General features: G+C 40.3%; 1 protein-coding gene across 5 annotated transcripts in view; it reads right to left on the reverse strand.

The window, feature by feature from the left end:
* Nucleotides 1-8,862, reverse strand: part of txlng (taxilin gamma) — a 52,231-nt gene extending 43,369 nt beyond the window's left edge. For 2 of the 5 annotated variants that reach the window (XM_061884432.1, XM_061884424.1), the window contains exons 1-2: nt 8,713-8,861; nt 757-865 (exon numbers count right to left, since the gene is read on the reverse strand). In XM_061884432.1, coding sequence (XP_061740416.1) covers nt 757-849 — 93 coding nt within the window. In that variant the 5' untranslated portion in view covers nt 850-865; nt 8,713-8,861. Of the gene's footprint in view, nt 1-756; nt 866-8,712 lie in introns of those variants that run through there. The other 3 variants (XR_009803809.1, XM_061884444.1, XM_061884453.1) reach the window with 3 other exon arrangements.
* Between the last annotated feature and the right edge of the window lie 3,673 nt (nt 8,863-12,535).

Here is a 12,535-nt window from a genome sequence, read left to right on the forward strand (position 1 = left end):
TTCCCTCAGCTACAATCGGGCGGAAGGCGGTGCACACCCTGGACAAGTTGCTACCTCATCGCAGGGCCAACCTGTGTTCGAGCAGCTTCCAATTTATTGCAGACCTGCTTTTTGGTGGTTCTCGGTTGACTGTTGATCATCCTGGCCAATTTTCTCTCAGTGGTAGGTGATAGCTTGCGTTATTTTCCTGATCGTGGCAGTGACAAAACGGTGCCATGCACTTTATACTTACGGACAAGTGTCTGCACAGTTGTTTTTGGGACCTTAAGATGTTTGAAATGGCTCCAAGTGACTTGTTCAAGTCAATGATTAGTTTTTTCAGATGTGTGCTTAGTTCCTTTTGACTTTCCCATTGTCCCGTTTGTAACCGAGTCTAATGACTGCATCACATCAGCCCTATTTAAATGGGCTCAGAGATGTCAGTCAACAGGTGTTGTCAATTATAATCACTTACATGAGGCCATGCTATGGAGCTAATTTGATTTGATTGTAACTTTTCTACATCACCAAAATTGATCATGTATGTTGCTGTATGTATACTTTTGACCCAGCAGATTTGCTCACATTTTCAGTAGACCCATAATAAATTCCTAAAAAAACCAAACTTCATGAATGTTTTTGTGACCAACAAGTATGTGCTCCAATCACTCTATCACCAAAAAATAAGAGCTGTAAAAAATTATTGGAAACTTAAGACAGCCTTGACATTATGTCCTTCACAAGTGTATGTAAACTTTTGACCAAGACTGTATTTACCTGAAAAGGGCTGTTGAGGTCAGTTTGTGAATCATTGCCCCCAACTATTCTTCTAGTTGCCACGTCAATCTCACAGAGTCCTGCAGTCTCCATGAAGTCGAGCCAGAAACTGAATTGAATTAAAGAAATAAGTGATCAAAACCATGACTGACCGTGCAGCAGACTTGGTGATGCAGTTGAATTCAACATAGTGAAGCAAGAGCCAGCTTTTGTGCCAGTCAAAGATGTTAAAATTAGGGCTGCAACAACTAATCGATTAAATTCGATTATAAAAATAGTTGGCATTTAATTTAGTCGTCGATTTGTTGGATGTATGCAATGCGCATGCGCGGAAGCTCCCCCCCCTAAACCTTTATTTATAAACTGCAACATTTACAAACAGCTGAAAAACAATAAGTACAAAAACAGTACAAAACAGCGCCTTGGCGGTGTTTTGTACGGAAAATAACAGAGCTGAGACCCGGTGTTTGTAATGTGAAAATGAAAATGGCGGGTGTATTACCTCGGTGACGTCACGTTCTGACATCGTCACTAAAAGACCGATAAACAGAAAGGCGTTTAATTTGCCAAAATTCACCCATTTAGAGTTCGGAAATCGGTTAAAAAAATACATGGTCTTTTTTCTGCAACATCAAGGTATATATTGACGCTTGCATAGGTTTGGTGATAATGTTCCCCTTTAATAATACAACTTTAACATTTGACAACCAAACAAACAAGGCAACTCGGTAAAGAATCTGGGTATTATTTTCGACCCAACTCTCTCGTTTGAGTCACACATTAAAAGCATTACTAAAACGGCCTTCTTTCATCTCCGTAATATCGCTAGTATTCGCTCCATTTTGTCCACTAAAGACGCTGAGATCATTATCCATGCGTTTGTTAAGTCTCGTCTCGATTACTGTAACGTATTATTTTCGGGTCTTCCCATGTCTAGCATTAAACGATTGCAGTTGGTACAAAATGCGGCTGCTAGACTTTTGACAAGAACAAGAAAGTTTGATCAGATTACGCCTATACTGGCTCACCTGCACTGGCTTCCTGTGCACTTAAGATGTGACTTCAAGGTTTTACTACTTATGTATAAAATACTACACGGTCTAGCTCCATCCTATCTTGCCGATTGTATTGTACCATATGTCCCGGCAAGAAATCTGCGTTCAAAGGACTCCGGCTTATTAGTGATTACTAAAGCCCAAAAAAAGTCTGCGGGCTATAGAGCGTTTTCCGTTCGGGCTCCAGTGCTCTGGAATGCCCTCCCGGTAACAGATCGAGATGCCACCTCAGTACAAGCATTTAAGTCTCACCTTAAAACTCAGTACTATCCATCTATCTATCTATTTGTATACTCTGGCCTTTAAATAGACCTCCTTTTTAGACCAGTTGACCTGCCGCTTCTTCTTTTTTCTCCTCTGTCCCCCCTCCCTTGCGGAGGGGGTCCGGTCCGATGGCCATGGATGAAGTACTGGCTGTCCAGAGTTGGGACCCAGGATGGACCGCTTGTTGGGACCCAGGATGGACCGCTAGCCTGTGCATCGGTTGGGGACATCTCTACGCTGCTGATCCGACTCCGCTTGGGATGGTTTCTTGTGGACGGGACTCTCGCTGCTGATTTGGATCAGCTTTGAACTGAACTCTCACGGCTGTGTTTGATCCACTATGGATTGAACTTTCACAGTATCATGTTAGACCCACTCAACATCCATTGCTTTCGGTTCCCTAGGGGAGGGGGGGGGGGGGGGGGGGGGGGCTTATGTGGGTTCTTCCGAGGATGTTGTAGTGGTTTGTGCAGTCCTTTGAGACATTTGTGATTTAGGGCTACATAAACATTGACTGATTGATCTTTCTGCCTAGTCTAGCCTGTTGTTCGTCTTTATTATTCCTTCTTTGAATGCATCAAATTGTCCTTTATATTCCTGGCGTAATTCTCTTATCTCCTGATTTGTTCCGCATCCGCCATTCCTTTCACCATTTGTTTGTATTTTAATTTGCGAACGTCACTGATTAGCTTCCGCTACTAATGCTAATACTACCTCACGTCGTCTTTACCAACCCACCTCAGTCCTTATACAGCTCTTACTTCTCAGTTGCTTGGTATATGTCTCGACCCGTCGTTCATGTACTCCGTGTCAAAATTGTTTTTTGTGAAAACGGGTTAATCCTCAAATCATTTTGGTTCTGGTCATTGCAACGGTATTCCAAACGGAAGTCGTATCTCAAATGTATTTTTATTTATTTATGTTATTATTAAGTTTAAGCCATGGGTCACCAACTGTTTGATCACAAAAATATTAGAAAAAAAACAAGTATTAATATGACATCAGTTACACCACCATACAGAGAATGGCCAACAGACCCCCTAATAGGCAGGCATTTTAACCCCTGAACACGCCCGTGCCTCTGCCTCTCTCTAAATCCTCTAATCCCACGGTTCTCGACACTGCAGCCACACCCCCTGAAAAAGCCGCTCCACACCCGCTCATCTTGCAAATGCACATTACGTGATCTGCTCATAAATCATTGAGCTGCAACAATGCATTAAAAGGTGCTTGTAGCAATGCATCTGACATTTCCTAGCCTCCAACATAAAAAAAAACTCTTGCCAGGGCTCGAATTTAACCACGGCAAACAGGATAATGATAATTTGCGGAAAAATTCCAAACGGTTAGTAATACCGTCTATTTATTTAATTACCAAACAAACGTCATTTATTAATGGATTTTAGGCAACACAAAGTCAGACAAATGCGCACAAAAATTTCGTCTCGGTACGTACCTCGGTTTAGAGGTCACGGTTCGGTTCATTTTCGGTAAAGTAAGAAAACAACAAAATATACATTTTTGGGTTATTTATTTACCAAATATGTAAACAATGGCTTTATCATTTTAACATTGGGAACACTATAATAATTCTGCCCACGTTAATCCACATTAAACTGCCTCAAGTTGTTGCTTTGATTAAATAAAATGACAAAACTTTTCTTCTACATATAAAAAGTGCAACATTAAACAGTTTCAGGTCAACTCATCAGGCTTAATTTATTACAGCATTTGGGAAGCCAGTAGTTGATTTTTATTATGTAAATGTTATATTTTTGTCAACATGGGACCCTGCCATTCAAAACTAGGCTGCTACATTACTAATGATTAATGTAACTATAGCTGAAAAAATAGTCCAATAGCAATAGGAGAGACTATTCATCCCTGAACACCATGGAGTTCAAGTCAAATAACAAACAGACAGGGCTTTACTGCCCCTAACACACGCACGTACACACACACACAGCAAAATGAGCTAATGTTACGCTAAAAGCTAATTACCCTTGACCTCAAGCCAGGACTGCGAGCGAGCTGAGCTGCAGTTTAAGTTTCTACAACGTCAACGGGCTCATGGTGATGCAACTAAAACGATGACTGGGAGTCGTTTATCATAATTTGGGGAGAGTACGCTGTCTTATGCTCACTTGCTAAACACATATCTGCTCGATACTGAAGCATTGACTACATGCGCTCTGAATACGCACTGCTGATTGGCTGTTATCGCTTTGTATGTAACTAATCAGATGGTTGTGTGGGTGGGACAATGCCAAGTGCTGACACAGGCATAAGAAGCAAAGCAGCTTGTTAAGACTTTAGATTAGAAACTCGTTCGGTACACCCCCGTACCGAACCGAAACCCCCGTACCGAAACGGTTCAATACAAATACACCTGCCGTTACACTCCTACTATTTCAGCTTCAAATCGGATGGGCTCCTACTGTCCATCCGAACGAGCGAAAATGCCATTGACACATGACGGTATCAAGAAGACCACACAATGTATTTTTTTCAATTGTGAAAAAAAGCACTTTGGGATAATCAATATGTATTTAAGTTAAAATTTTAGCTAACAGAAATGAGACTCCATTTAATTTTTTTGTTTGTTTATTTACTTAGGATAACAAAGTGATTTTTCTTCCAAATAAAGTACAATGGTAAAACATTCTACAGTAATGACAAATACAAGTTTATATCCTTTTGAATTATTTGAAGTATTATAATTACATTAGACTTAGACTTATAAACACTGTATTGTTTTTATCAGTTATTTATTCAGTTTAAGAGAATGATGTCAACGAAAACTGGGTCAGTCTGCATAAAGCCAAATATTTTTAAAGTACATTATTGCATAGTATCATGTTCTCATAGTCATCATTGTCACCGACGTCCCACTGGGTATGAGTTTCCCTTGCCCTTATGTGGGCCTACCGAGGATGTCGTAGTGGTTTGTGCAGCCCTTTGAGACACTAGTGATTTAGGGCTATATAAGTAAACATTGATTGATTGATATTGCTCTAATGTGTGGTACCACGAAACAAGAATATGTTGATTGACAGTCTAAAAGTAACTAGGAAGTAAAAGTCTTCCTTCACTCGTTATTTTTGCCATTTTATGCCTTTTTAAGTATGAAATATAAAAATTGCCAATTGAATCGAAATTTGAGGGAAAATTTGCAATTGGGTGTTTCCTCAAACTTGTGCAGCCCAACTGATAATGAGCTGCGACCGCACGACTGTCCTGAAACGACTTCTCCATCCAAAATGTTGACAGCACTAATTCAAATGAGTTTATGCATCTTTACTCTTCAAACTTAATGCTGCTTTATAGCCTACATCTCTGCTTTGTGTTACAGTATTAGCATCAGGGTTTCAAATTTATATTATCTTTTTGCGCTCCCTTTTTTAATTTTACAATGTGCCAGGGGCCAATTAAAAAAAAAGTTATTTAGGAGAGAGAATAATATTGCTAGAAACCGGCAACATTTTCACCCAAAGTAAATAGACGTCACGTCTTAACTGAAAGTTTATGACGACTGGGGGCTAAGGGTGTGGTCATTCAGTGGTTTTAGAAGGTAGGAAAATTCAATCATGGATGCCGCCTTGCCACGTAGAAACAGTTCTCATGTATCTAGTCTTCATACATACATACAGATACATATATGCACACTCGCACCCATAAACCCATAAAAGGATGACAGTTTAATACCTAATATATCCATCCATCCATTGTATACCGCTTGTCTCTTTTGGGGTCGCGGGGGGTGCAGGAGCCTAGACCACCTGCCCATGGGCAGAAGGCGGTGTACACCCCGGACAAGTCGCCACCTCATCACAGGGCCAACACAGACAGACAGACAACATTCACACTCACATTCATACACGAGGGCCAATTTTTAGTGTTGCCAATCAACCTATCCCCAGATGCATGCCTTTGGAGGTGGGAGGAAGCCGAAGTACCCAGAGGGAATCCACACAGTCCCGGTGAGAACATGCATCATCCACACAGGATCGAACCCAGGACCTCTGTATTGAGGCACACGTCCTAAATAACCTCTGCCCCACCGTGCAGCAGTCATAGTACAAACCCCGTTTCCATATGAGTTGGGAAATTGTGTTAGATGTAAATATAAACAGAATGCAATGATTTGCAAATCATTTTCAACCCATATTCAGGTGAATATGCTACAAAGACAACATATTTGATGTTCAAACTGACAAATATTTTTTTTGCAAATAATCATTAGCTTTAAAATTTGTTGTCAGCAACACATGACAAAGAAGTTGGGAAAGGTGGCAATAAATACTGATAAAGTTGAGGAATGCTCATCAAACACTTATTTGGAACATCCCACATGTGTGCAGGCTAATTGGGAACAGGTAGGTGCCATGATTGGGTATAAAAGCAGCTTCCATGAAATGCTAAGTAATTCACAAACAAGGATGGGGTGAGGGTCACCAATTTGTAAACAAATTGTCAAACAGTTTTAGAACAACATTCTCAATGAGCTATTGCAAGGAATTTAGGAATTTTACCATCTACGGTCCGTAAAATCATCAAAAGGTTCAGAGAATCTGTAGAAATCACTGCACGTAAGCGATGATATTACGGACATTTGATCCGTCAGGCTGTACTTCATCAAAAACCGACATCAGTGTGTAAAGGATATTACCACACGGGCTCAGAAACACTTCATAAAACCACTGTCAGGAACTACAGTTGGCCGCTACATCTGTAAGTGCAAGTTAAAACTCTAGTATGCAAAGCGAAAGCCATTTATCAACAACACACAGGAAAGGCGCCGGCTTCTCTGGGCCCGAGCTCATCTAAGATGGACTAATGCAAAGTGGAAAAGTGTCCTGTGGTCTGACGAGTCCACATTTCAAATTATATTTGGAAACTGTGGACGTGGTGTCCTCCGGAACAAAGAGGAAAATAACCATCCGGATTGTTATAGGCGCAAAGTTCAAAAGCCAGCATCTGTGCTGGTATGTATTAGTGCCCAAGGCATGGGTAACTTACACATATGTGAAGGCACCATTAATGCTGAATGGTCCATACAGGTTTTGGAGCAACATATGTTGTCATCCAAGCAACGTTATCATGGACGCCACTGCTTATTTCAGCAAAACAATGCCAAGCCACGTGCTACAACAGCGTGGCTTCATAGTAAAACAGTGCGGATACTTTCCTGGCCCGCCTGCAGTCCAGACATGTCTCCCATCGAAAATGTTGGAATTTTAATTTTCCTGAAGGAATCAGGATAAACATCACTTTTTTTAAATATATTGAACTGGATTGTTTATCCAGTTCTATGTTGAACTGGATAAACAGTTCAATATAGAACTGTTTATCCAGTTCTATATTTATCTATCTATCTATCTATCTATCTATCTATCTATCTATGTGTGGTACATCAAGCGAGAATGGTAAAGAATTCCACTTTCAAAGCTTCAACAATTAGTTTCCTCAGTTCGAAAGGTTTATTGAGTGTTGTTTAAAGAAAATGTGATGTGTCACATTGGTGAACATGCCCTTTCCCAACTCTTTTGGCACGAGTTGCAGCCATGAAATTCTAAGTTAATTATTATTTGCAAAATAAAAAAAAGTTTATGAGTTTGAACATCAAATATCTTGTCTTTGTAGTGCATTCAATTGAATATGGGTTGAAAATGATTTGCAAATCATTGTATTCCGTTTATATTTACATCTAACCCAATTTCCCAAATCATATGGAAACGGGGTTTGTATATAATACTCACCGTGCTGCAGTCATACAATATAATACTATTATACAGTTTACTAATTAAAGATTAATAAATAAAAATGTTGTAATCAAATTGTGGCCCTTGAATTGTTATCCAATTGTGAGGTAACCAAAGACTCCCACCTCTAATGACTACTTTACATTTGCTATTTATATGTTTATTCGTTTTTTATGAATTCTGCGTTATAACCAAGTATTCGCAAATATTTCCAGTTTATTTCTAAACCAAAAGGAGTTCAAAACGTAACCGGAAGTTCTAAGTTTTCTCCAAGTATGTTAGAGGAAATGATGCATGGTTATCACAGATAAGGGAACTTTTACTTGTGTGACGTCACGGCCCAACACGACACACTGTCCGCCACTCACAGATCGGCTGTACAACGTTACATTTGTGTACGTAGTATTTCGCTTTAACTAGGAACATCGTATAGCCGTGTTTCAAAAAGTTCAGTCGCTATCTTCGCATATCAAGATCATTTTTTAAAAGACCGAGGAGGTCTTGCGTGACGAGTATCAAACGCACGAGGAATGGCGTACCATGATGTACCTGGTCTTGACAACAACACAAACAGCGCATTTTGTAATCATTTACACATGCAACTGCGATTTAAAAACAGTTAGTGGGGTGACATGAATATTTCGATGAACGGCACTTGTTTGTTAATGAAGAAATGCAACCTTAAATCGATGTCGTACGTTAGCTGGTTCGCTATTGTTAGCGGTGCCAACCCTATGCTAGCAGCTAACACCAGAAGTGAACTTCGCCAATATCAGACAAGTAAAAATTGCACACTGCAAGGCTGGAAGTGCCTCCGTGTTGACTCAGCACATTTTCAAACCAATTGAGCAATTCTTAATGCAGTAATACTTTACCTGTTTTTGCTGTGGTGCCGGGTAGTTGTTATCAGGATCACCAAGAGGATGAAAATAACAAGCAATGTCCGGTTAAACGCTTTTCAAAATAATGTTGCTTAGATGTTCCCGGATGTTGAACGTTGTATTTAAGTTAGCACCGCTTCCATAATGTGTCTAAAATCATCTAAAATACTGTAATTTGTGTTGAAAGGGGGGCAGCTAAATATAAAAATATTATTCTTCCATCTGTTCCTTTCTGATCGTGGAAATGTATAAGAAACAAAAAAAACACAATGAAAGTGTCAATTGTACGTGGGTTGTAAGTATACATTTTCATGAAAGGAATAAAAATAAATGATGATGATGATGTCTCGTTCGCTCATTTAAAACCAAGTCACAATCCAATTACCTTTCAAATTGAGTAATTTGGTGAAAATACTTTAGCAGTTTGTTACACATTATGTTATGTAGGACTCACTTCAAACAATATACCAAGTCATTAACTTTGCTAATAACTCACTTTTGACGTTTTCTGTCAGAAAGGGACGTTACTAAGTACAAACCAACACAGTATGATACATTGTGGATTTTATTTTGAAAGTATAGTTGTTATTTTTTTATTGAAACGTTTATTAGTTTATTGCAAATAAAGAGAATACATTATATGAAAAAGTACAGTTTACACAGTCCAGTACATATTCCGTACAATTGACCACTAAATGGTAACACCCGAATAAGTTTTCCAACTTGTTTAAGTCGGGTCCACGTTAAACAATTCATGGTACAAATACAAACCCGTTTCCATATGAGTTGGGAAATTGTGTTGGATTAGGCTGACAAAATTGACAAAATTTCATGTAGTCCCGCCATGGCCGGGACTACATGAAAATTTGCCATTGATACTTCAACTTGCTTTATAAATAATATATTTATTTAAATAAAGCATTTTTTCTCCTCTGTTGACAGCAGTGTTGGCGCTAGGAATTTTCAAAATGGGGGTCCATGGGACCCCATTTTGAAAATTCCTAGCACTCTTTTATTACGAAACCACGCTGTTGTAACACGTGCTGAACGTGGCTTGGCATTGTCTTGCTGAAATAACCAGGGGCCTCCAAGAAAAAGACGGCTCTTAGATGGTAGCATATGTTGTTCCAAAACCTGTGTGTACCTTTCAACATTAATGGTGCCTTCACTGATGTGAAGGCATTACCCATGCCTTAGAAACTAATGCACCCCCATACCATCACAGATGCTGGCTTTTGAACTTTGCGTCGATAACAGTCTGGTTGGTTCGCTTCCCCCTTTGGTCCGGATGACACAATGTCGAATATTTCCAAAAACAATTTGAAATGTCAACTCGTCAGACCACAGACCACTTTTCCACTTTGCATCAGTCCATCTCAGATGATCTCGGGCCCAGAGAAGCCGGCGACGTTTTTGGATGTTGTTGATAAATGGCTTTCGCTTTAACTTGCACTTACAGATGTAGCGACCAACTGTATTTAGTGACAGTGGTTTTCCGAAGTGTTCCTGAGCCCATGTGATGATATCCTTTAGAGATTGATGTTGTTTTTTGATACAGTGCCGTCTGAGGGATCGAAGGTCACGGTCATTCAATGTTGGTTTCCGGCCATGCCGCTTACGTGGAGTGATTTCTCCAGTTTCTCTGAACCTTTTGATGATATTATGGACCGTAGATGTTAAAATCCCTAAATTTCTTGCAATTGCACTTTGAAAAACGTTGTTTTTAAACTGTTTGACTATTTTCTCACGCAGTTGTGGACAAAGGGGTGTACCTCGCCCCATCCTTTCTTGTGAAAGACTGAGCATTTTTTGGAAAGCTGTTTTTGTACCCAATCATGGCACCCACCTGTTCCCAATCAGCCTGCACACCTGTGGGATGTTCCAAATAAGTGTTGGATGAGCATTCCTCAACTTTATCAGTATGTATTGCCACCTTTCCCAACTTCTTTGTCACGTGTTGCTAGCATGAAATTCTAAAGTTAATGATTATTTGCAAAAAAAAAATGTTTATCAGTTTGAACATCAAATATGTCGTCTTTGTAGCATATTCTACTGAATATGTGATGAAAATGATTTGCAAATCATTGTATTTCGTTTATATTTACATCTAACACAATTTGCCAACTTATATGGAAACGGGGTTTGTACAAACTTTTAGCATAATACAGTCATCATACAAGTTAATCATCAGAACAAGGACACCATAATGTAGCTCTCAGCTTCTTATGGTATGTACATCAAGCTGTAAATGTTGAGAGTTCAAAGAAGCACAGAGAGAAAGCGTATATACATTGAAATATTTACAATCAGGGTATGGGGGTAGGTTAGGTAGCAATCAGCATATTGCAGTCATCATACAAGTTTATCATCCGAGAAATAGACATTGTAACAGTGTAAGTCTCACTACGTAGGATATGTCCAGCGAGCAGTAAACATAGTGAGCTCAGAAAGCATGAGAACAAGTATATACATTTGATTATTTACAATCTGCGGAGGTGGGATGTGGTGGGGGTAGGGGGTTAGGTTTAGGGTTGTAGCTGTCTGAAGGTGTCAAGGTGAGAGTCATGCACGTTCACAAATGATCAGACTCAAGTTCACTTCCAGTAAGCCTTTGGCCTTTTGCTCAGGCCGTATATCCACCGAAGCGATAGGGAACAACCATGGAGGAGTAACTGTTAACGTTCTTGAAAAGACAACTGCATTTGTGTTAATTTCATGTTTTCTGCTATTCTCCTGCTCCATGCTAAACAATCATTCTTCAGCTCCCTCACTCTCCCAGCACTGTTAACATCACCCTTCTTGTTGGGTGCAGCATTTCCGAGTGACCTTCGAGACTAACCCAGTTCTGCAAAGTCAACTCTGTTTCTCAACTGTAATGATATCTCCCCCCATCTCTACCTGTTGTGCAGAAAGAGTTCTCCTGAAAGCTCCTCAACACACTCACAGTGATTGTGTCTGAACTGGTTCCACTTTCTTTAACACAGTTTTTGCTGCTGCCAATATAGCCATGATCTAAAATCGCCCTTTTCATAACTATATAAAACCTTTTCATGGCTGCTCTGCTGGTGCCCCACTCTACTCCTGCCATACATTTTATCACAATAAATGTTGTTTTGGATCTGGAAACAATTGGTCCTTTTCCACAAAAAGTTCAGGAATCTCTGGTTCCTGGACTTAAAGGTTCCTGGACTTATAGGTTCCTGTAGAGCGGTGGTTCTTAACCTGGGTTCGATCAAACCCTAGGGGTTCGGTGAGTGGGCCTCAGGGGTTCGGCGGAGCCTCTGTCGCGGAGGTCACCTCGTCCATTTTTTATGCTGACTTTATATACTCTGGACCTAGACCAGTGGTTCTTAACCTGGGTTCGGTGAGTGGGCCTCAGGGGTTCGGCGAGCCTCTGCCGCGGAGGTCACCTTCATTGTCCATTTTTTTATGGTGACTTTATATACTCTGGACCTAGACCAGTGGTTCTTAATCTGGGTTCGATCGAACCCTAGGGGTTCGGCCTCAGGCATTCGGCGGAGCCTCTGCCGCGTAGGTCAAGACACACCCGACTCATGGTGTAAATAAAAACTTCTCCCTACAGAGTATTATGGATACCCCCAAACAATGTTCCCTCTAATTTTCCATCTGATTTGCAGGTGTGTAATTTGTTGTGAGTTCATGCACTGTGTTGGTTTTGTTTTGTAAAAAAAACATAACCTTGATTTGGGGCAGCATGGTGGAAGAGGGGTTAGTGCGTCTTGCCTCAAAATACGAAGGTCCCGAGTAGTCCTGGGTTCAATCCCGGGCTGGGAATGTGCATGTTCAGCCCGTGACT

This window comes from Nerophis ophidion, linkage group LG02 (genome assembly GCF_033978795.1).
Source record: "Nerophis ophidion isolate RoL-2023_Sa linkage group LG02, RoL_Noph_v1.0, whole genome shotgun sequence".
Classification (NCBI taxonomy): domain Eukaryota; kingdom Metazoa; phylum Chordata; class Actinopteri; order Syngnathiformes; family Syngnathidae; genus Nerophis; species Nerophis ophidion.